At 44.9% G+C, this 23,348-nt stretch overlaps 1 protein-coding gene across 3 annotated transcripts in view; it reads right to left on the reverse strand.

Moving 5' to 3' along the window:
• Positions 1-1,449: 1,449 nt before the first annotated feature.
• The window catches only part of INTS9 (integrator complex subunit 9), a 103,897-nt gene continuing 81,998 nt past the window's right edge, over positions 1,450-23,348 (reverse strand). For all 3 annotated transcript variants that reach the window (XM_045998019.1, XM_045998017.1, XM_045998018.1), the window contains 9 exons: positions 22,943-23,054; positions 20,362-20,542; positions 16,349-16,409; positions 12,148-12,319; positions 9,144-9,268; positions 7,078-7,245; positions 4,923-5,021; positions 3,765-3,902; positions 1,450-2,184 (listed from right to left, as the gene is read on the reverse strand). In XM_045998019.1, the coding sequence (XP_045853975.1) occupies positions 2,008-2,184; positions 3,765-3,902; positions 4,923-5,021; positions 7,078-7,245; positions 9,144-9,268; positions 12,148-12,319; positions 16,349-16,409; positions 20,362-20,542; positions 22,943-23,054 (1,233 nt within the window). In that variant the 3' untranslated portion in view covers positions 1,450-2,007. The remainder of the gene's footprint in view (positions 2,185-3,764; positions 3,903-4,922; positions 5,022-7,077; positions 7,246-9,143; positions 9,269-12,147; positions 12,320-16,348; positions 16,410-20,361; positions 20,543-22,942; positions 23,055-23,348) is intronic.

Consider the following 23,348-nt stretch of genomic DNA (forward strand, 5'->3'; position numbering starts at 1 on the left):
AGTCCCCATCCAAGGCTAGAGATCCCCCCAGTTCATTCTGTAGATGCATCTTAGGCCCCCTGATTGGTTGGAATGACCATAGACAACAGAGGCCTGTCAAAGCTGAGCATTCCTGTGCCCGCGCCTGTCGAGGGAAGCTGCTTGTTTTCCTCCTCATGAAGAATTCCTCCACTGGCAGGGCCACTCCAGTGAGAGAACGGATGGTCTGTCAACTCTCTCTAAAACCTCAGCCAGTAACAGAATTGTACGTAGTTCCTGGCTCACTAAATCCCTTCATGATGCACAGCGGCTGGCCAAGTTGGGACTGATTACTGAGTGAATTTCAACCAGTCTAGAGAGATCGTAGGAGCAGGCTGAACTGGGCCTACTTCCACAGTTGACCAATTCTAAGACCTGTGCTCTTTATCCCCCTTCTTCCAACGATAATACTTGCAAAATCGGCACATACGTTACAACTGATGCTATCTTAGATGAGGTAAATAGTTGTGTTAAGCAGTTAAGCAGCAGCATTATTGTAAATGTAGTAGCTTACTATTATTATAAGGGTCTATGGGCATCTGAGTTTAATGCTCTGCTTAATGCAGAGAATCCTGATCATCTGTGGCAAGGGCAGTGGTGAGCATGGATTAACCTGGGCTGTGTGTTCTGGATCTTTCCCCAAAAGGTTAAGGCTGCTGTGAATAATCTGTGCTGTTTTTTGTTTTTTTTTTTTTAAACATTTTATTTATATGTTTATTTGAGAGCGCACAAGCAGGGATGGGGTAGGGGGAAGGGAGAGGGACACACAGACTCTGTGCTGAGCATGGAACCTGACAAAGCGCTAGATCTCAGGGTGCTGAGATCATGACCTGAGCCAAAATCAAGCGCTGGATGCCTAAGAGACTGAGCCACCCAAGTGCCCCTGTGTTGTTTTTTATACAGACACAGCTCAGATAAAGTTAGGCAACTTTTCATACAACTTAAACATATATCTGAGTTTTCTAAATAATGTTGGGTTATATGCTTGCACGCACCAAACTAAAATTTGCTATGGTATTTTATTTTTTTTAAGATTTTATTTATTTGACAGAGAGAGACACAACGAGAGAGGGAACATATGCAGGGGGTGTGGGAGAGTAAGAAGCAGGCTCCCCGCTGAGCAGGGAGCCCGATGTGGGGCTTGATCCCAGGACCCTGGGATCATGACCTGAGCCAAAGGCAGACGCTTAACCACTGAACCACCCAGGTGCCCTGTGCTATGGTATTTTTTTTAAGTAGATTCCATGCCCAGCATGGAGCCTTACATGGGGCTTGAACTCACGACCCTGAGGTCAAGTGTCAGACGCTTAACCAACTGAGCCACCCAGGTGCCCCATTATGGTATTTTCTCAATTTATGCTGTTCTGTATAGTTATTTTTTTCGGATACTAAATCAATGTATACATTCTAGGTTCAACAGAGCACATGTACTTCTATAAAAAATAAGTTTTATTAACAAAATGGGCTCACAATATAAAATACATACAGATGGTTCATTATACCAAAAATTTTTTTAAATCATCTTTCTTCTTAGGTGTAGCACTGTGGACAAGTAAATAAAACACAAGCAAAGATTTGTTCCTCCTGCCCAAGGCCTATGAAACCATGAAAACTGAAGACTGCTAAGTCAGTCATTTTTTACCTCCCCTTCCACCATTAACCTCTTGGAAACTGCATCTGTTCCACTTACATTTTTTTTAGCTTGCTGCCTTACCATCCTGGCCACCCAAGAGAGGCAAAATTGGGAAGAGAATGAGTTCAAGTTTAAAGCAAAACGTTCTTGCCCAAAACGGAGTGGAAATCCAGCCCAGGAGCTTCTGGCTGTAACTGCTGACAATCAGGTCCCTCAAGGGCTACTTCTTTATTCCTTAAGCCAGAGAACACCACAAAGCCACGGCCAACTTTTTATGCCCTTCCTCAGTTTGTGCCGGCAGCCCCAGCAGAGGACTGCAGGATTTCGGTGAAGTAGAAATGGCTTAGATGTTCCTTTTAGAACTTCTGTAGGAATTTGAGAACGAGGTCCCGCAGTCGTACCCTGAGCATCTCATCATTATCACAAATGATATGAGTCGAATCTTCCTCAATCTGGATGAGTGTCTCAGCTTCCTGGAGCAGGACAATATGGCCCTTTGCTGTGTCTTCCACCTTAATATCACTGAAGCCATGCTGCTCCAAAAGAAGAAGAGAAAGCAGATGATGGATACTCTGAAAGCAAGAGGCTGACTGAAAGACAGGAGGATATTGCAGCAACTGATGGTTTTAAGAAAGGATACTTCCTAGGCTTGGCCAAACGGAACATTCTAGAAACTGTCATTTTTGATGCTCCCCAATACAATTCTTCAGACTTGTCACAAGATCTCCTACAGCAACAGAATTAAAAAACAGCTTCGTACATTTTAAAAGAAGCCTCCAAACATGCCAAATCTCATGCAAAACACAACAAAATTTCTGTAACCTGCTTAAACTTTTGAGTTATCTGAGGAGCACATCCAAGCGCCTGGGTTCAGGCGTCTGGGGGTGCTGGGCTGTCCATCACCAGCCAAAGGTTCCTGATTAAAAAAAAGCTTCACCCCATCCCAGAAAAATGCCATTCCTAAAAGCAAGATATCAATGGCCTTGTGATCTGGCAAATCCTTCTCAAGGGAGAATGAGACAAGGCAGGACAGCAAATCCTTCTCTAACTACCTTAATGTGAGTTACAGAATTTTCTTACATATCACACATAAAGTTGAGAAGAGGAAAAGGAGAAATAAGACTGATTTGCCTGAAAGGGACACAGGATAGGTAAAGAACATGGGCTAGGGAGAATCTCTCCCCTTAGTTCCAGAAAGCTCATGTGCAGGTTGGGGCAGATCCTAAGGGTCAAGTTCTACACGAGCCAGGCAGAAATAAGTGAAGGTGCTTCTGAGAAAGAAAGCTGTTTCAAGCTTTTAAAAAACAGGTCAAGCTGAGTCCTACCAATAGGGGCCGGAGGAACACAAGGTCGGGAGGAAGCAGTTACTGCTGTGTTCACTGCATCATATGGGGACGCTCCCAGGCTCATTCCCACGCAGTGCCCCCACCCTCAGGGGTTAGCAGGGCTGCACAACTTGGCCGCGGCCTTTCCTTCAGGGAAAAATTAAACCACTGATGGCTGGCTGCTGATTCAGGGAAGGGCCAGTGTCCTCCAGAGGATGGCTGACTTCTTCCCTCTCTTGCAGCCATCTGGGAGTTGCTGGCCCTGCTTCTCCCTCTCCCAGGGACCTGGACACATGGGTGCCTCGGCCCTTACCACCCACCAGTATGAGCCTCTTGTCTCTTGTGACACGGCTAGCATCCATGCTGGTGCTCTGATCAGCAAGGGGTCTTCTTGAAAAGTGAGTCTCTAAGGAGCTGACTTACAAAGTTTCCTTTATCTGGCCTTCCCCACCTCACCCATCGGTTGCATCTAATTTTCTGAAGGGCTCCCTTGGTCTAGTTCCCACAAGAAACGGTGTGTGGTGAGGTAGTCTTCTCGTGGCCTGAGTCTGATGGGAGGGGACTGGCAGAGAAAAAAATGGGGGACCTACAGGGAAGGAGAACATGGTCTTCTGCCAACTCTCTGGGACCTTCCCCCGGTTCTGTTTTCTGCCCTGACCCTGACTCAAGCAGATGCTACAGGGACAGCAGCTCAGAACGTGGAGCTGCAGAAAAAAGCAGCGACATGGCGTTCCTTGAGGCATGAGAAGGGCGGGGAGGCCGCGGTGCTGCGGCGGGGCAGCGCTCACCTTCTCCAGCGTCTGCACGAACTGCTCCACCGGGATGGAGCCGCTCAGCAGGGGCTTTAGCACTTTGCAGTCGGGGATGTCCTCGCTCACCCGCTTTCTCTTCTTACCGCTGCTGGGCTGGGCCGGCCTGGGCGGGGGCTAGAGCGGGAAACCGGGAGGCTCTCGTCAAGCACCGAGGGCTGCAGAGGCCGCTGTGGGGCCAGAGCATGAGCCTGTCTGTGGGTCCCGCCCAGGGCCCCGCGCCAGCTGGGGCTCTCCCAACATAAGCTAACGCCAAGCATCCACACAGCATTGGGACTTTTTTCGGCAGAGATCTTCCTTTGATCAAGACTCATTTTTAAGTTTTAAAGGATTCACTTTGGTATTTTTCAAGTAAATTCTTCAAATGAGAAACTGTGTCGGCAGCTGCTGGGGTAGCAGTAGCTCAGCGGCCCGGGCCACCGCCGTGGGGGATTAACCCAGACTGACCGGGTAGAAGGTCAGAGAAACTGCCTATAGAGCGGCGGTAACCAGTCTGGTGAGGATGATGTAGGAAGGTGAGAAATGCTCTCGGCAAGGAGCTCACATGTTTTATGTGGCAGCACAGTCCAAGTCTGAAAGGAGTCTTTCTCGAGAAGGGGGGTGAGGACAAGGGCCCACAGAGACATGCCATGAGGCAGTAAACACACGGTGAACTAGGGCACGAGGTGCTGGGGACAAGGCCCTGCAGCCCGTGGCTCATAGGTGTCCAGCCGCTGCCCGCTTCTGCAGCCGTGTTGTGTAGGGAGGCCTACCCTGGGGGTGGGTGTCCCTGCCGCTCTGGGGGCTCTCCCCGCCCGCACTCCGCGCTGCGGGTCTAGCAAAGGCGCCCGCAGGCGCGCTGAGGGACGCCAGTCTTGGGAGCCGGGAAAGGCACTTAGGATGCGGTGCAGCCCCCAGCTCCATGAATAATAGCTGCTCTTCCCGCTTCTCTCTCTGAGGCATGTGGCCAGAGAGATAAGTAGGGAAGAATTTATATGCAATGTCCTCTGTTTCGATCCAATCCATTAAGAGTCTGGTTTCTGACTTGTGCAGGTGGGAGTGCTAGGACCACTGATGGGGGTGGCCTGGGGGGTTCCTCGTCTTCACAGGCCCCAGTGGCAACTCGGGGGTGCAAGCCCAGCCCACTTGCCCCCATACCTGAAGGACGTGCTTGTTATCTTTCGTGTGCAGCACAGCTGAGACGGTTGCCAAGGAAATGCCAGGCTTAATCTCCATGGGCACCAGCGCATCTGCAAGCTGGAAGCAAACAGGGGTGTCAGCTGGGCTCCCCTACATGTGAGGGACGAGGATGCTGCATCTGCGCCATCCCAAGTCAGGACCAGGAGGCCACACTGAGCTCACGGATAGCCGGCAACAGCCACCGCCAGCTTTCCACAGCCACCAGCTCGCTCGCAGCGCCGCACCCCTGCCAGCCTGGAGGGAAAGGTGCGGCAGATGGCGCAGGGAAGCTGAGTTGTTGTGACCGCCATTCTTCACTTTTTTTCGCCCTCACTTTCTTTTGTCTTTTGTTTATATCATTGCAGTCTAAAATAACCACATAATTTTAAGGAAGTAAGAAGGTAAAAAAAACTTAAAAAAATACCTTCAATCAAAAATATATCACATGTACAAATACATACATCGATTGTAAGAAAGAACGGAGGTAAGAGAAGCAGAGAGAAGGGGGTGGCGGCGGCGGGTAAACTGGGCTGAGAAGAGGAGGAGAATGAGCCCAAGCCTGTCTGGTGCGCTCTTCTTGGCGGTGGCCCACAACTCTCAGCAGGTACCTCGTGTAAGCCTGTGCCGTCACACACTGGGGCCCCAGGGTACTGACCCTTCTGCTTTGCCCTTTTGTTAGTCAACCCCCAAATTATGCACAGCCAACATCCTGCCACGGGCTCATCACCTGAACCACCACAACCTGCCTTTTGGGTGGCTTCCAGACCACTCCTGACATTTCCGTAGGATCTCTTGGAAACTGCTAAGGGCTTCTTATTCCTCAGGATACCTAACAGGTGCTGACTTTTCACGCTAGCCTCTGCCTCTGTCCTCATAACCACGAGGTGACTAGTCAGGCAGGAAGGACAGAGAGAGCAGCATTTGGACTGAGTGAGCTAATTCCTGGAAATCTGACTTCTCCCAAAGTGGAACACCCAGCCTTTACCTAGGGGGCCATCTCTTTCCCTACCATCTGAGTCTGACGCTCTGGAGCTCCCCAACTCCACTACTGGCAGCGATGTGTGATCCTGTGAGAAGCCCTCGCTCCCAGGTTTAGTTGACTATTGCTCTGACACATGTAGAAGCTGAGCTGTCCAAGTCTCCTTTACATAAAAACAAAAGTGAATAAATATGCAAAATGCCATTTATGTAAATATGAAGATCAATATCCCATGGACAGAGGAAGCCACTTTGAATATTTAAAAGGAATGAGAACTGCTTCATGAAATAAGGAAACACACATGGAACGAGTGTGAAATGCTCCCCCAGGGAGACCCATGTCTGCTTAGGGTTCCGGACAATGCCCGTCCGTACACACACTTTTCCTTTCTACACCGCACTTACTCCCCCCACAGGTCAGGCTGCCTGGCGGCACTGGTCTGGGAGGTTTGAGGATGGCATTGTGGGAACCGTGGCAGCCCCGTGAGCGAAATCTAAGACTCTGTTGTGCCATGAGGGATGTCTACCCGGAGCCCGCAACAACCACCACTCAGTTCACACATGTCTGTGAGCTGTAGATGCGTCCCTTGCCGCCTGAGACCAGAGTTTTCCCACCAGAATGCATCCACGAGGGCTGGCATATCAGGTCTCCCATCCTGCACTTACAGGGACGAAGGAGAAGGATTAGGAGGAAGCTGCAGAGGACACACTCTCATTTGGGGTGGAAATAAGCATCCTTTAGTAGTAGCAAAACCTGAAGAATAGTGACAGACTTTTAACCCCTGCATCTCATGCAGGCCTCTCCTGGCGAAACTCAATGATGCTTTTAGCTCTCTATATTCCGTACATGGACAAAGATTTCTGTAAACGAATGGTTCTGAGTGCATGATTTATACTACAGAAAGGGCAGAAATCACAAGTGCCCACCCCTGAAGGCATAGTTATGATGCACTTGTGATGTAAACTGCAGTTACTTCACTACCCAAAAAATGAGAAGGCTCTGAAGATCCCAGAGATCCCAGGGAAGGCTCCCTTCCCAGGTCCTCACTTAAGGATCTGCGTTCTTTGGCCAGAAGACAGTCACTTCTGGGACAGTCCTCTTTCTGAGACTCACATGGAAAGCCTGGGTTTGACCGTGAGAGAGAGAACGGCTCACCTCTGGCATGATTTCGATCTTCTCGTAGCGACGCTTGAAAGGCAAGGCGAGGACCTCGGCCCGCCGGTATGACATGGCTGGCGGCTGACAGTCGATCATCAGGTCCATCCGGTGGGACTGCGCGGGTGGTGGCTGCGTGTACTGCTCGGGGCACACCACGTGGAGTGGCTGGGAACCCAGGGGACGGGGCGGGGTGAGGCCTCGAGCACACAGGCACAGCCTCACCACTTTCAGGCCATCTGACCTCTCTCTCCTCCTCTCAAACCCGAGTGATGGGAAGCAGGAGAGGTGAGTGCAGTGCAGGGAAAGAATAAAAATTTTAAGGCAAAGCCCTCAACTGCTAGCCACGTGGACTAGTGGGCATCCACTCCCTCTAATTTGCATTTTTTTTTTTTTATTCTTTTTAAGTTATTTTGACAGTGACTTCCAGTGGTCTGCTCTCAGCTGGTCCTTAAGCCCCTGGAGGGCATAGTCTTCTCATCACCTACCATCACTGACTGGTGGGGACAGCTGGAGGCCAGTGGGCAGGAACTGCTGACTCTCATGCTAGTCTGGTGTTTTGGGGTTGGGTTTTTTTCCAGTATCGGCAGGTCTGCTCCTTTTTGGCAGTGGGCGCTGCTCAGGTCACATTCTCAATTGTGTAGGACAGACTGACTCAGAGCTTGTTTACCAAATGTCCCTCTTTGTTACTTTGAGAGACAGAAGTAGTAAACCAGCGTCTACCTGGGACAAATACCACACAGCTGAAAACTGATCTCAGGGGCCCTGAGTTATTGTACTGCCACTGCTTTTACTGAAGAGCCTGGAGCTCACCTCCAGTTCCTGGAGGGAGGCCTTCCAGCAGGCCCACCGAATGTATTCAAACGAGCGCTTGTTCTGTTGGGCTCAGACCTGTCCTCTTCCTGACCTGGGTGGTATCCTGTAACTCCTCTCAGAGCCACCTGACTGCACGGTCCCAGCCTGAGGCCTCGAGCTGGCTTTCCCCCTCCCACAGGGGAGATCAGGCAGCCTCCCGACCCCGCCGTCCCTGTGCTGTCAGGGTTCCACGAGCACAGAGCACAGCACTGCTGTAGGGAACAGTTAGTGATGAAAATAACAGGCCCGCATGCCGATGCGTACACGGTGGGGGAGTGAATCGCCAAACCCGCCCTAGCTCATCTACTGCTCGAATCATGTCTAGAGAAAGCCCATCTTCCCTCCTGTAGGGTCAGCAAGTGAGCCATCGCTGTCAGCCATGTTCTCTGCCTTCCTGAGGCTCCCGAGTTTCCCATTCCTCTCTACCCTTCCTCAGAGTTCTGTGTTACTGCCTCTCATCCCCTCTCGGAGGAGAAAAGCACACTTCTGACCTGAGACATGCCAGGGCCTCATGGTGCTCATTTGAGCTCCCAAAACAATGGGGAATGAGAACTCTTCCTCTGGCCTTGCTCCTGCGCCAATCCCAAGCAGCCTCCCCGTGCCCACTGTCAGACGTGCTGCCCAGTGGGGTGACTTCTATTTCCCACACTCCCTCTCCATTCTCCTGCTGTGCAGATGGCCTTCCTTTCACTCCCCCCCCACCCTTTACCCAACTACTTCTGGCTTTCTCCTATGGCAGAAAGTGCAGAAGGAAAAAACAAACAAATACAACAAAAACTAAACCAAAAGAAACCTCTCATAAAAAAAGCAGAGTAACTCTGTGTGTGCTGCTCATTCACACATGCCCCAGGGCCCAGCCCAGGTTTCAGCTAAACTGTCTTTTGGCTCAATGAGTAGGTTTCCAGAACAACTTTTCTGGTGAGAGAGGGGGCAATTTGCTTTTAACCAGACACAGATGGTCCTCATCAAAAACAGTAGAGTGTTTATGCTTTCTTTTCCTTCCACTTTTGATTTCTTTAGAACGGAAAGGACTTTCCAGGTGTAAAGCTCAGTACTGTGAAGGGTAACTAAGGTGTATGCGTCAGCATGCTGTAGACGCGTGGGAAGTGAGCCAGGCGAGAAATGCAGCAAGGCAGCCGGCCCTCTACCCACAGCCCACGAACTCCCCAGCGGTGATAGGGCCGCGGAGACACTGCACTTCCCTTCCTTACCTGGACTTCTTTAAGCAGCTTGGACACCTGGATGAAGTTCAGCCGTGTATCAATGGGGCAGTAAATGCATTTCATGGCCAAGGGCTGGTAGGGAGCCAGTGCTTCCAGGTAGGAGAAATCGGGTTCTAATGAGAGCACAAGAACCAAAATTTGAGATGTGTGCAACGGAGCTGCTGCCAAGTGAGGAGGTGGCTGGTGTGGTCAAGGGCGAGCAGAAGGCTGCACCGGTGGGAGGGTGAGGTAGTGTATGTGTCCGACACTGGGGGGACCAGATTCCTTATCACTGGGGAGGAGGAATCTACAAATAAGGGCAAGGAGCGGCTGCAGTGAATAGTACAGAGTGGATGTGGAATTGGAGGTATGGGTGTGAGCTCAAGGCTTTCAACATGGAGAGACTGAGGAAATAAACAAGGGGTAGATAAGTAAATGGGGGAGGAAGAAAACCTCTTTACGACAGAATGCCAAATAAATGTAACAGAAACAGTGAAGGTAAAAAAAAATCATCATTTGGCAACCATCACAGTAATAATTTTTTCTGACTAGGATCATCAATAGATGCTAAAAAAATTAGAGAAAAGTTTGGGGAAGTCCCTCCCCCGGCTCCCCAAGATAATTATTACATATAAAACAGTGACCTCACAGTGGGGAAATCTGGTGCAGGCCACTTGAATCGAGTGCTCAGAGTTACCACACAGGTATGAGACAAACCACACACCACCTACTTGAGAGGATGCCGCAAGAGGAAAAGAAAAGGACCCTGGCTCCACGTCACCAGACGCTTCTGTGGCCGCTGCTGTGCTCCCATCAGCAAAGCTGGTGACAGCATGACTGGGAACCACGTCTGCCCTAATGGCCCGTCTGTTCCCTCCAGCAGCACTCCCCGCAGCCTGCTTGGAGGGACGGTCTATCCACTCAAGGAGGCCGGCCACCCTAAGCCAGAAGAACCGGCACATTTCTGGTGTGAAAAATAATACTTAGATTCCCAACAGCCTGTGGCCCCACGAGGACATCACTTCTTACAGCCTTCAGGCTTACACTCACCTGTCCCACTAACTTAGCCAGTGCATCTGGGAAAACTGATGGAACTTCCAGATTTTTAAATTACTCCCCCTCCAGTGGCTCCTTTTCCCCCAAGAAGAATACCCCCAAAGGAGGCAAGCATCTGGGAGAGATGACAGACTCCTTTTTGACGTGGACTAAGTAAGCTTCAACTGTGCCATAGCTATAATATGACCCAAAACAGTGGTCTAAGACGCCTCTCTGACACTACCTAACCTTACAAATGACCTAACTGCCGTTCTGAAAGCCCCTCAAAACCTGCTGAGATTTAAATTCATTATCCAGGATGGTTAAGGACCATCACACAGCCCCTGATTTCTTCCTAAGTGGCTAAAGGAAAACGTCTGCCACAGACATTGTAGATGTCTACCAAACATCTACAGTCTTCTAACTGCGCCTATGTAAACACTGTACCAACTACTGTATCAGGGTCAACAACTCCTCAAAAAGAATCGGAGACACCACCTTTGGTCCTACTACAGACAATGCTCTCCACATCACCTCCTGCTTAGCAAAACTTGGTAACAGTCAAGTTCTGGGTACCGTGAATCAAGTCTTGTGGGCTGACTTCCTCTTGGCCAAAGGGGGCCTGGGAAAGAGAGAAGCAGCCCCAGCTCTCTGGGCACTTTCTACTAGGCCTTGGTGTTAGCCAAAGCCAGCCTGTCACTCATGGGTAGGCCACGGTGCTCTCCTGTTGGGACACACACAATTTCACAGAACACTAACACTAGACATGGCCACTCGGTGACCACAATGGATCAAGACAAAAATAAGAACCCCTCTGTAATCATGCCTGAACACAAAACCACAACACTGTTCAAACCACAAAATGAGAAAACATTACCCTCTCTTAGCTCTACTCTTCTTGCCTTCTAGATAAGAATTATTAAGATACTCAGTAATATAACCACTCCTGTTTCCTGACAACAGCTAATCCAGCACAATGCCCCACAGCCGTGAACCCATCTCAAAATCACCCAACATAAGCCCAAATCCGTTAAGTTCAACATACTCTGAGTTGACTTCCACTTCCCCATGGTTTGCGTCCTTCCCACTTGCAATGAGTCATCAAGCCAACTCTGTCTGACTAGTGATATGGTGGGGAGGCCTCTGACACTCTCACCAGCAGGCTGAACACAGGGAAGGGCCCAGGGTCCCTGATCCTGAAGTCTTGGGGATGGAGTAGATTCTCTTCCATCATTAAGTCTTAAAAGCAATGAGAAAGAAGTCAACTGATAACTTTCTCAAAAGCTTTTATGTGCCAGGCACTGTATGAAGTGTCTTTTTTAACATTATACTAAATGCACAGAGATACTCAAGGAAGGAGTCAGCAATAACCCCATTTGACAATGAAGAAGAATGAGGCTCAGAGACATGGGGGTAACCTGGCTTAAGTTACAGTCCTTTGGATCAGATTTGGATCAAGGTTTTTTACTTCACTGCCCATAAGATTTCTGACTGAAGATCTAAAATTGATAAAATAATGTAGTGATTAAGGTAAAAACCCCTGTCTGACCTCATGGAAGGATCTGTTCTACTCTGAGGGGTTTGTCTCCAGAGGGAAAACTGTAAGCCAGAGAAAACTACAGCCAAAGGTGAAAGACCCAATTCAGGGAATAATTCCTAAAAGGTAAAACAAGAGTGGTTCTTAGAATTATTGCCATTCTTGAAACAGCACACAAAATCATTGCACAGGTAGTTCACGAGGAATCTGCCTCCGGGCAAAAATCTCTCAAAACCGCTATGAAAGCTTTGCCCCGTAGTTTCCTCACAGTCCATCTTGCGCTATTCTTACTCTTTCCCCGTGGTTTCTTCACCCTTTGGTATTTATGACAGATGCATTGTTCATATTTCGGTCTGACTGTAAAATTCGTCCCTTGGTCTCCACCTGGTTGGTGCGCTGAGTGATGATCTCAGTTGAAAGGGCAAGGTTTTGTTTGTTTACCTGTAAATATGACAGTGTTGAGACTAGATTTCCCCCAGAGCTCCATGAAGTGGACCACGTCCCCAAACCGGAGGGAGGGGTGCCCAGTGAACACCACGCATGGCTGGCGGAAATCACTGCTGAAGTCTCCATGGAGGCTGGGGTAGTGCTTCAACTTGTTGGTCTGAATGAGCTGCAAGGTGCACAGAGAAGCACACAGAGAGACGTTAGCCTGTGCAGCCAGAGGGAAGAACCACACAGCATGCGAGAGGGAGGAGAAGGAAATCAGAAATACACATGAATCTGATTAATATTTGCTGAAAACAGAGATTTTCTACCTACAAGGTGACTTTCTGGACAGATGAGACTTTCTGTTACGTATTAACATACTCGGGATACTTTTGTTCAGGCTGTTAAGACCTGATGTAGTCTAAGTCTTCCTTTAGAGCTTCCTGACACCCCGAGCCCTGGCCCCACAGAAGTTCCTAGTATGAGTTATTATTTGAAGTACAAGTAACTTTCCCAAAACATGTGGATCACCAAGTTCTGTCAACAATAAACATCTCACACAAGAAAAATTATTTACCCACAAAGGACCACCTCTTGAGAAGTTATAGCTGTAAAGTTACTGCGGCAACTTAATAAAGACAAAGGCCAAATTGGCTTTCAGAAATTTAGGAGCTGTGACATGCTCAGGACACAGAGAGCTGTGGTAAGTGGGCCATGAGCAGCCTCAAACTTGTCTTGAAAGTGTATGTTCTGAACCAAAAAAATCTCCCTTCCAGTACAATACCTGGCACTATTCTCCCAAATTCATGCCCAACCCAAGGCAACACCACAGACTGTTACAGCCACAGATGGTATCTTGTGACATGGCTCAGAAGCTCTTTCTGCTGCCCCAGCCCTGCCCCCACGCCCCCCATTCTGGCACTGAAAGGCCAGATGGCAAGCATCCAGACTTCAGAGGCCCTAAATACCAGCTAGGGCGGAGGGAGTATTGCTCTGAGATATTGTCTGATGGATAAAGAAATGGTCTGTGGGGGCACCTGGGTGGCTCAGTGGGTTAAGCCTCTGCCTTCGGCCCAGGTCATGATCTCGGGGTCCTGGGATCGAGCCCCGCATCGGGCTCTCTGCTCAGCAGGGAACCTGCTTCCCCCTCTCTCTCTGCCTGCCTCTCAGTCTACTTGTGATCTCTCTCTCTCTCTCTCTCTCTCAAATAAATAAATAATAAAAAAAAAGAAATGGTCTGTGACACAACTTAATCCTGAAGCAAGCCACAATGCATTAGAGGGGAGCCCAGTCAACAGCCCCAACTCCATCTGAAGTCACCCCAATACTGACGGGTGGCAGCAATGGGACAATCCTCAAATGGAAGCCGAACTCTCTTCGCTTTAAAGATTGAACCTTTAATTGAGAGACTGCTTTTACTAGTAGCACTGCAACACTACCCCAGAGATCCTAATCAGGCATCCAAGGCTGGATAGGTTATACATAGCAAGGATGGAGCAAACGTTGAATTCCCACCTTCCTTCCAAGTTGTATGTGAGTAAACTGACATTCTTTTTATAACCGATTTATAGCCGAAATTATTCCCTGTCCCAGTTAAATAAGGGTAAGCGCTCTCTAAAAGACTAAGCCTACTGTATCCATTGCTGTCGAGGAGATGGATGGGATTCTAAGAATAGCAGTGGGTCTTGGCACATAACTTAAATCATTTTTTAGTCATTACCTACAGTTCCTGAAGTTCCTTCTTCTGATCAATGCACAGGAACTAAGATAAATTCATCTTTCGCTCTCTCTCTTTTTTTTTTTAGCCAACTGGATCTACCTTTCCAGCTGACTTGCTACATTTGACCATCCAGAATTACCTCTGCACTTCTTTAATGTCTAAACCGTACAGGTGATGAAGCTGCAGGGGAGGAATTCTGTAATTTGTTTTTTCATCAGTACTAAGGGCATAACTGCACGGGGGCATGGACATTGGTCACAGTACCTACAGTCAACTCCATCACGCCCTAATGTTGGCAAGTGCACTTCAGGAATCCTATTCATGCCACTATGGTCTTTTCATTTTCATGACTGTGAACAGGACAAAGATCATCCGTGACATATGTGGGTATGAATGTATAGCAACACTCTTAGAAAACAAAGAAAGGCTAATTGTTGACAGGAGGGGAGAAAAACAGACTTTCATTGGGAAAGTCTGCCACAAGGTATGTTTTGCCACACTTAATTTTCTGACATGACATATTTCTAGCCTGAATTTCACTGTGGTAACGGCAGAGCCTACAAATACCTTGGCTCCTATAACAGAGTGTGCGAACTGAAAAAAGAATTTTTCAGAATTTTCCATGTAAGATTCTGGTTCGTTAAAGTCCTCTCGAGTAGGAGTAAGTAAGAACAGTACAAGTTGTTAAGTTTAAAATAGCTAGCAGGATATTCATTGCAATTTTTTTCAGAAATCCCCCTTTGTCCTTTTCCAATTACTATTGCCCCATCCCTACCTCCTTGGTAACCACTGTGCTGGCTTCTGATACCACAGATGAGTTTTGTGTGTTTTTGAACTTGTATATAAAGAAAATCACATGGTGTCTACTCTCTTATGTCTTACTTCACTCCATGTCTGTGAACTTTGTTTACGCGACTGCGTGTAATGGGAATTCGTTCATTCTTACTGGACTAAGACAGCAGACTGTGTGAACATGCCACAAAATCCACCAGACTGCTGAGGACACGTGGGTCTGTTTCTGAACTACTCCTGAGAGAGCTCTCAAGACTTCTGTGCATCTTTTGGTGACACGCCTACATATTTCTGTTTGGTTTATACATCAGGAATGAAACTGCTGAGGCAGAGAGTACATTATGTGTTCAGCTTTAGCAGATAACTGCCAGTTTCCTAGAGTGGTTATACCAATTTAAACAACCTTTGAAAAAACATAACAAAAAACTGGGTGTAACTCTTTCGTCAGACAGTTAAGAGAATGGTTAAGTGTATTACAGAATGCCCATATGATGTGCTCTGGGATACGAGCCAGCAATAATTACGATGTGAGGCATACAGAAAATGTCCATGATACACTATTTGGTGAAAAGCATAATGAAAACAAAACTGGTACGAACTTATATAAAAACACTCATCTGTTCTGTGAGAAAGGTATAATTTTTCCATTTTTAAGAAAAACCGACATAGAATGTTGTATTAGTTTCACCTGTACAGCATTTGATCTATCATGAAAAAATCACCACAGTAAGCCTAGTTAAAGTCCATCACCATATGTGGTTACAAACTTTTTTTTTTAAAAAGATTTTATTTATTTATTTATATTTACTTATTTATTTATTTATTAGATTATTAAGATTTTTATTTATTATTACAAACTTTTTTTCTTGTGATGAGAACTTTTTTTTTTTTTAAGATTTTATTTATTTATTTGACAGAGGCTTTGACAGAAGGCAGAGGCTTTAACCCACTGAGCCACCCAGGAGCCCCTGTGATGAGAACTTTTAATATCTGCTCCCTTGGCAACTTTTAGTCACGGACCACAGTACTGCTCGCTGCAGTCACCACACTATATACTACATCCTATGGCTTATTTTAAAAGTGGAAGTTTGTTCCTTCTGACCCCTTATTTTCCAAAAACTTAAAATGTTATTATTTTCATCATTAAAGCATCACATCTAAGATCAACATAACTAACTGTAAAGAAGACTGCCGATAAATAAATCTGTCATTATGCAAAAAGGTTAAAAGTAGATGTTAGATCAAATTCCTCACCTGGACAAAAGAACAGAGGTAAGTTATGAACTGCAGACACATACTGGTACTATAATGTGTTAATAAGAGAATGTAGCAAATCTTGAGTTAGAGTACTTCTTAGAGTACCTAGAGTACCTGTCATCTTAAATGGGAAACAAAGGGCTATATGAGTTTCTGTTAAGGATTTTTAATTTTTATTTTGAGATATATATAAGAGGGAGACAGAGGGGAAGAGAGAGAGGGCGGAAGAGAATCTTAGGCACGCTTCAAGCCCAGCATGGAACCCGAAGTGAGGTCTCATGACCCTGAGATCATGACCTGAGCTGAAATTAAGAGTCGGACACTTAATTAATTGAGCCACCCAGGTGCCCCAGGATTTTTTAAAACCTCATAACTTGCTATCTCCATCTCGAGCTATTCATCTACAGTTTTTCTTGCTCTGACCCAATAATGCCATTTTCTTACCTCTGCATGAGGAAAAGGTGGTTCCGGGAGATACACCTTAGTCTGTTTGTTGTGACAAAGCCTTTTAAAGAGGAAAAGCAAAAGAGCCTGTTAGGTAGGGTGCCCAGGGCATCTGTTGCCACCTAGTGGTAGCAGCGCAAACACTTTTACTAAGAGACTATGGACTCTGAAAAACAACCTGAGGGTTTTGAAGGGTCAGGGGTGGGAGGTTGGGGGAACAGGTGGTGGGTAATAGGGAGGGCACGTGTTGCATGGAGCACTGGGTGTTGTGCAAAAACAATGAATACTGTTACGCTGAAAAAATAAATAAATTAAAAGTTAAAAAAAAAATCTTCCTGCTTGCCAATCTCACTGTGACTAAAAGTCAGCGTTTACAGAGTATTCAGAACATAAATGTCTTGTGTGCATTTTTAAAAATTTTTAAAGGATTTTATTTATTTATTTGACAGACAGAGATCACAAGTAGGCAGAGAGGCAGGCAGAAAGAGAGGAGGAAGCAGGGTCCCTGATGAACAGAGAGCCCCATGCGGGCCTCGATCCCAGGATCCTGGGATCATGACCTGAGCTGAAGACAGAGGCTTTAAACCACTGAGCCACTCAGGTGCCCCTTGTGTGCATTTTTTAACTGTTAAAATTCCTCAATACATTTTTGCCTTAAAAAGTAAGCTTGTCATTTTGGAATAGTTTTAGATTTACACAGAAAAGTTGCAAAGACAGTCCAGACTTCCCTTGTGCCCTATACCCAGTGTCCCTTTCAGGCTAACATCTTACATAACCATGATCCAATCAGGGAATGAAGAAATTAATAGTAGTGCATTTCAACCAACCACATTCCAGTTTTGTCTGGATTTTACCAGTTTTCCCACTAATGTCTTTTTCCCATTCCAGGATCCAATTCAAAGATTCCTATTGCAGTCGTTGCGATTGCTTTTGAGGACAAAGTGACAGGCTTTTTTTCAGACATACAACTTGCCGTTTTGCACACCCACTAAGCAGCACCAGTAACTCAAACTGGAGAGCAATGCAGTATCTCAGCTCTGGAAACACTGTGAATGTTTTAGGTACTATGCTCTTTCTTGGCCAGATCTGACATTTCAAATATGGAAATGTCTGAATAAAGCAATTGTGGCAAAAATTAACAACCGATAACTTAAGAGCCATGGGTGTCTTATAGGTTTGGCATTTTTAAATGTTACAAAAAAATATATGTAGTGATGTATGTTAGCGCCCATTCGTGAGAATTCTACTAAAATAGTAGTATTAAAGTATTTCAATAGTTCTAACAGATACGATTTTTAGGGAGTAGTTTAGGACTTCAAGGTTTGGGTTTTATATTAACTTCATTAATACAATTTATTATTTAATTTTTCCTACACTTCCCTTTCTTTAATCTTGATTTAAAAAATCACTTTATATCTTTTTTGGAGGAAGATACTTGTGGAGGGTTACTTTACATTATATAGTTCTAAGCAGGAAGATAAGACTCTTAAACTCAGGAAGAGAGACAAATGTAAGATCTTCATTTAAGGTTTCTTAGATTGTTGCAATGGATATTATGCTGCATTAGTTAGCATCAATATAGAAAACCAAAGTATTTCTGTCAAAAACAAAAAAGAAATGAATCAAAAACAGAAACCTAAATGCCTTGTGGTATCCTGGACTAGATCCTGGGACAGAAAACAGACATTAGTGGAAAAACTTGTACAATCTGAATAAAGACTGGAGTTTACCTAATAATAATATGCTAATGTCCACTTCTTAGTTTTGGCACATGTAAATGGCTACGTAAGATGTTAACATTAGCAGAAGCTAAGTTGAAGGTATACAGGAGTTCTCTGCACTCTGCAACTTTTCTGTAACCCCAAAATATTCCAAAGTCACAACTTTATTACTTAAAAAACAAAGATCTTAAAATCCAAAGTGCCAAGATGGGGGAAAAAAATGTCTGCAGAAATATAAAAAAAGAGGAGAGTTTAGATAAACTGGTAAGAGAAGTATAACACCTCTAAACATGTAAAAAAAGGGACAATTTACAGAAGCCAAAAATCTTTCTGGAAAGCAATTTAGATCCATATAACGGACATTAAAACATATTTATAATCTTTGTTCCAGTAATTCCACATTTAGTAATTGACTTAAGCAGAAGATGCAGTCATTTATACATAAAAATGATGTTAATTGAAGATTTATTACTAAAAGGAAAAAACTGGGCAAAGCCTGTCTGCCCAACAGTAAGATAACAGTTAAGAAAACTATACAATATACAAATAAGGTACAAATGATATAATATGCAGTCATGTAAAAACTATGTTCTCGAACATTTTATTTTTAATTAAAAAAATTTTTTTTAAGATTTTTAAGATTTTTTAAGATTTTTAAGATTTTTCTGTTTGACAGAGATCACATGGAAGCGGAGAGGCAGGCAGAGAGAGAGAGAGAGAGACAGAGAGAGGAGGAAGCAGACTCCCCGCTGAGCAGAGAGACCAATGTGGGGCTTGATCCTAGGACCCTGAGACCATGACCTGAGCCGAAGGCAGAGGCTTTAACCCACTGAGCCACCCAGGCACCCCTCGAACATTTTATCATGCTCAAATATCATATTGAAATTTTTAAAAGCAGGATCCAAAATTAAATAATCAGCATGACCCCATATAGAAAGAAAAAAAAAATCCATCAAACTGCCAACAGTGATATTACTTCTGGAGAGTGGGCTTATGGGTTTAGTTTTTTCCTCTGTAACCCATATTGTTTTCTATAGCAAATGTATTTACACATGTATTAGAAATGAACAAATAAAAAAGACCCAGAAATACAAAAACGACCTATACTAATTCTCATGGTCCTGCCTTCTCTTCTGTTAGATATTCTGACAAGAACAGCATACAGTGAGGGAGGGGAAGCCTGGGGGGAGCACACCAGCTCCTGGGCCTCGCAGGGCTGGCCCTGGAGTTTTTTATTAAAGATCTGGATGAGGAAATTCAGTATATGCTGACTAACTGCACAAGTGATACTTATGGTGGACTGCTAATTATTCAAGATTAACTTCCTATGTTGGGGGAGAAAAGGATAAAATTCCATAGGTACCAATAAAAATGATAGCCCTAAGGACAAACATGAATAACACACACAGGGAACGAAGCTTGTCTGAATCAAGTGACAGAAAAAAGGATCCTGATTTCAACTAAAAGGGGAGGGGAAAAAATGCCCTTTTAAAAAGTGGAGGTGGGGAGGCAGTACATGGAACAAGTTATGACAGAATGACATACAAATTCCTTTTTCATGAGGAACTCGGTAGAATACTGTGTCCATTAGGCTCCCACACAACAACGGACTAAATACACCGGAGCATGTGTCATACCCCCATCTAGAAACTCCACTCTAAGGCACTGTTCGGTCGACTGTAAAAGTTAATGTATTTTCCCCAACCCTCCTTTTTTTTTGGCCAGGCGAGTTAGATTCAGACGTGCATCTAAATAATTCTAATAGGGTTCACTGATTTCATCCTGTACAATCATTTACCCACCTCAGGACTAAATCAAATAATTTCCTACTGTAAGAAAACTTAATTTTGTCAAATATCATGCTATTGAAATGAAAAAAAATCCAGCGTTTCTTATAAGATTTGGTGTTGTAAATTCCAGACAACATGAGCTTGGGCTTTTTTTGAGCTTCTAGAACATGTCACTTCACTTTGTAACAGGCAGAGGGTAGCATGTGAGAAGATAAATGCATAATATTTTTGTCACTGATTTTGAAAGGGCTGGTTGAGTTAAATCTTTGTCTTTCATCCTTCTTTCCTTGATAACTATTCTTCTACATCCTAGCAATATAACAGACTTGGCTTTCATTAATACAATTTTCATATCTCAGACATAGAAAGATAACAAAATGAAAGTCTCATAGTAATGCGAGGAAAAAAACCTATTTCTATTCTTCTTTTAATTAAAAAAAACTTTTTACATTTTCATTATTATTATTCTTGTACTGAGTCATGGAGAAGAACATAGACATACCATTCAGCAAAAATCTGAGAAAACTCAAGTGAACTGTTGGCCACCGGGGAGATGAAGTAGAAAGGGATATTGGAGAGGCCGGCTGAGTCAATGTACTGATACAGACATTCCAGGAGGTCATAGATCACGCCAGAAGGGTAGCAGGGCACCAGCACGTTTCCTCCATTCCGGACTGTCAGTGCTAGAAAAGTTGAAGCCAGAGAGAAAACAGGGGCATTAGAAGAATAGTTTTATAAAGCTGGAAGGAAACTTTAAAAATGGTATTTGGATTTCTTTCATTTTCCTACTTCTGTTCATATAATTCATTTCCCATGGATAATGATCTGCTTCTTTTGAGAAACAGCAAGGGGGTGGGAGAATACAGAGGCTAACCTTCAGCTGGGTTTTTACTGGATGTCTGTCCCTGGGAACAGGGTGTGCAGTGAAGGGTTTGGGTTTTAAAGGTTACCAATGGCAGCCGAGCTTCAGGAAAGACCCTCCAAGCTCCTTCTCTTTTTAACTCCTGCTCAAAACTTTGCTGGATTTGTCTCTGTTCAGTCTCTGACCACTGCTGAATGACCTATAAGGAAATAGGCCAAGTTTTTCCGTTTGACTCATTTTAGTGGCATTTTCTTTCATTAATGTGTTATCTATAAGAAAATCCTTCATACTTTAAATACTTAAAACAAGTTATCCAATGGGGGAACTGCAATTTATGGGAATAATCATATTAGAAGTTATACCTGGCTAAAAAAGAAAAAAAATCAAAGTTCTCCTAAGTTTGTTTTTTGTTTGGTTTCCAAAACAAACTGAAACACATAGCTTTTGGGTACAGATCTTGAAGCCTCTGGTATATTGGATCCTCCTCCGTTCCCATGTTTGACACACACAGTCTCCCAAACACTGTACCCCAAGCACTGGTTGACTTGCCATTACGAGAGTATGGTAGTGTGAAGAGAGAAAGTGGTCAGGGCTCCAGAGGCCTGGCTCTACTCCCACCTTTGTCATAAGCAATAGGAGCTCAAGTAAGCCACTGATACCTGGCTGGGCCTGTTTCCTGAGAGGACTGAACTAGATCAGGGGTCTTTAAGCTTTAGTGTATGTGAATATTGCCAGGGAACATGTTGAAAATGCAGCTTTTCTTCTGGGTCTTTCCTCTTCCGAGGGAATCTGACTTACTAGATCTGTGGCAGGGACTCCAAATTGCATCTCTAATAAGTGGCTTCACTGATCTTGAGGCAAGTAGTTAGTTGTGGGCTTTGAAAAACAGTAGATTAGCTTAAAGTTCCTTTCAGATCTAAAGTTCTTTGAGTCTATGATTCCAGATTATAAACAAACAAACATACAGATCAAAGATGCTATTTGAGATAAGTCCAATAATTTTTTCAAGGAAGAATAAACTGTGTCTGGTTTACTGTCAGCAAACGACAACAAACTATGATGACTGGCATGGGCAAGTGAAAGGTCAAAGGATACTGCCTTTCACGTAAATGTAAGATGATGACCATTTCTTTTCCCCAGAGCAGAGGTGACAGCACTTACAGTTGCTAGGGGTGGCCGGTCTGAGCTCAGTAACCCGTTTGGTAACTGTCATGGACTGAAGGTCTGTGTCCCCCTAAAATTCATATAGTGAAGCTGTATCTCACAATGTGATGGTACTGGGGGGTGGGTGCTTTGGGAGGTAACTGGGTTTAGATGAGGCCATGAGGGGACAGCTTCCAAAGATGTGACTGGTTCCCTTACAAGAACAGGAAGCGACATGAGAGTTGCTTCCCTCTCCCAACTGAGGTCTTGCAGGCATCTACAAGCCAGGAGGACGGCCCTCACCAGAGCCTGACCATGGTGGCAACCTAATTTCAGACTTTCAGCCTCCTGAACTATGAGAAATAAATCTTGTTCAAGGCATCCAGTCTATGGTGTTTTGTTATAGCAGCCCAAGCTAAGACAGTAAGCAATCTATACTTTTCTATAAAGAAAGGCAGGATTTTTAGATTTTACTAATAATTATATCCAAAGAAACAAATATTTCTTCTAGGTAGCAAATACCCCACAGGTCTCTCCCCGAAATTCAGTCTTCTCTCAAAGAAAAAAATAACACCAACCAAATATTGGTGGAAAAAAAATGATCTGTTCAGTGTCTCACTATTACGAACGCAAAGCATTTACAATCTTTTCCGTGCTATTATTTGCAAAGCAAAGATGCAATTCTTCCCTTTTTTGACAGCTGCTACCTTGTATGAATGCCAGTCCTGCTGCCAAATCCCACCACAAAGCAAGAAGAATAAATAAGAATTTTCAATGCAAGTCAAGTGGGAGAACGTTGAGTATTTGTTGCATAAAGCACTTGAACTGACTCTTAGAGGACACTCATTCTGACATTCTTCAGATTTATGTTGCTTAAGAATTGCTTCTGCTGACAACAGCAAGCTTTGAAGGACAGGCAAGACGGGTGAAGCAGATGGGGAGAAAAGCTTTGAATGGGGTTGGGGGGGCATTGGTGGGTATGACTATGAAGGGAAGGACCACATATTACCGAAGCAAGGTATCAAAAAAGTAAACCTAGAACACCTCATCTCATTCATGGTGCGAGCCGGCCACGTACCCAGATTGCTGCAGAACTCTCCCACCATGCCGTCCGGGTTCGCGGTGGGGATCTGGGTCAGGCCTGTCAGAATGAGAACGTCGCTGTTTTTGAGAGAAGCTTGGTCCATGGGCTGAAAAACCAGAGAGAATTCTGCTTAGTAATTAAAAAAGAAATGGCAAATATAAGTAGTAAAGGGAAAAGAGAATATAGTCATTGCTCTGTGATCAAATCATCGTCATGTCCTCTTACTTCCTCTAATGAAGTATGTTCAGTGAACAGCAGTTGCCCAGTGGGGATGAGGACAGACCACGGAGGGATGGCGGAACTCTACAGAAGGATAAAAGAGTTCCATGCCTCGACTGGTGTGGTGATCACATAATGTGAAAATTCATAGAACTGTATGTTTAAGATCTTTGGGTTTCAC

The sequence above is a fragment of the Meles meles genome, chromosome 2 (assembly GCF_922984935.1).
Source record: "Meles meles chromosome 2, mMelMel3.1 paternal haplotype, whole genome shotgun sequence".
NCBI lineage: Eukaryota > Metazoa > Chordata > Mammalia > Carnivora > Mustelidae > Meles > Meles meles.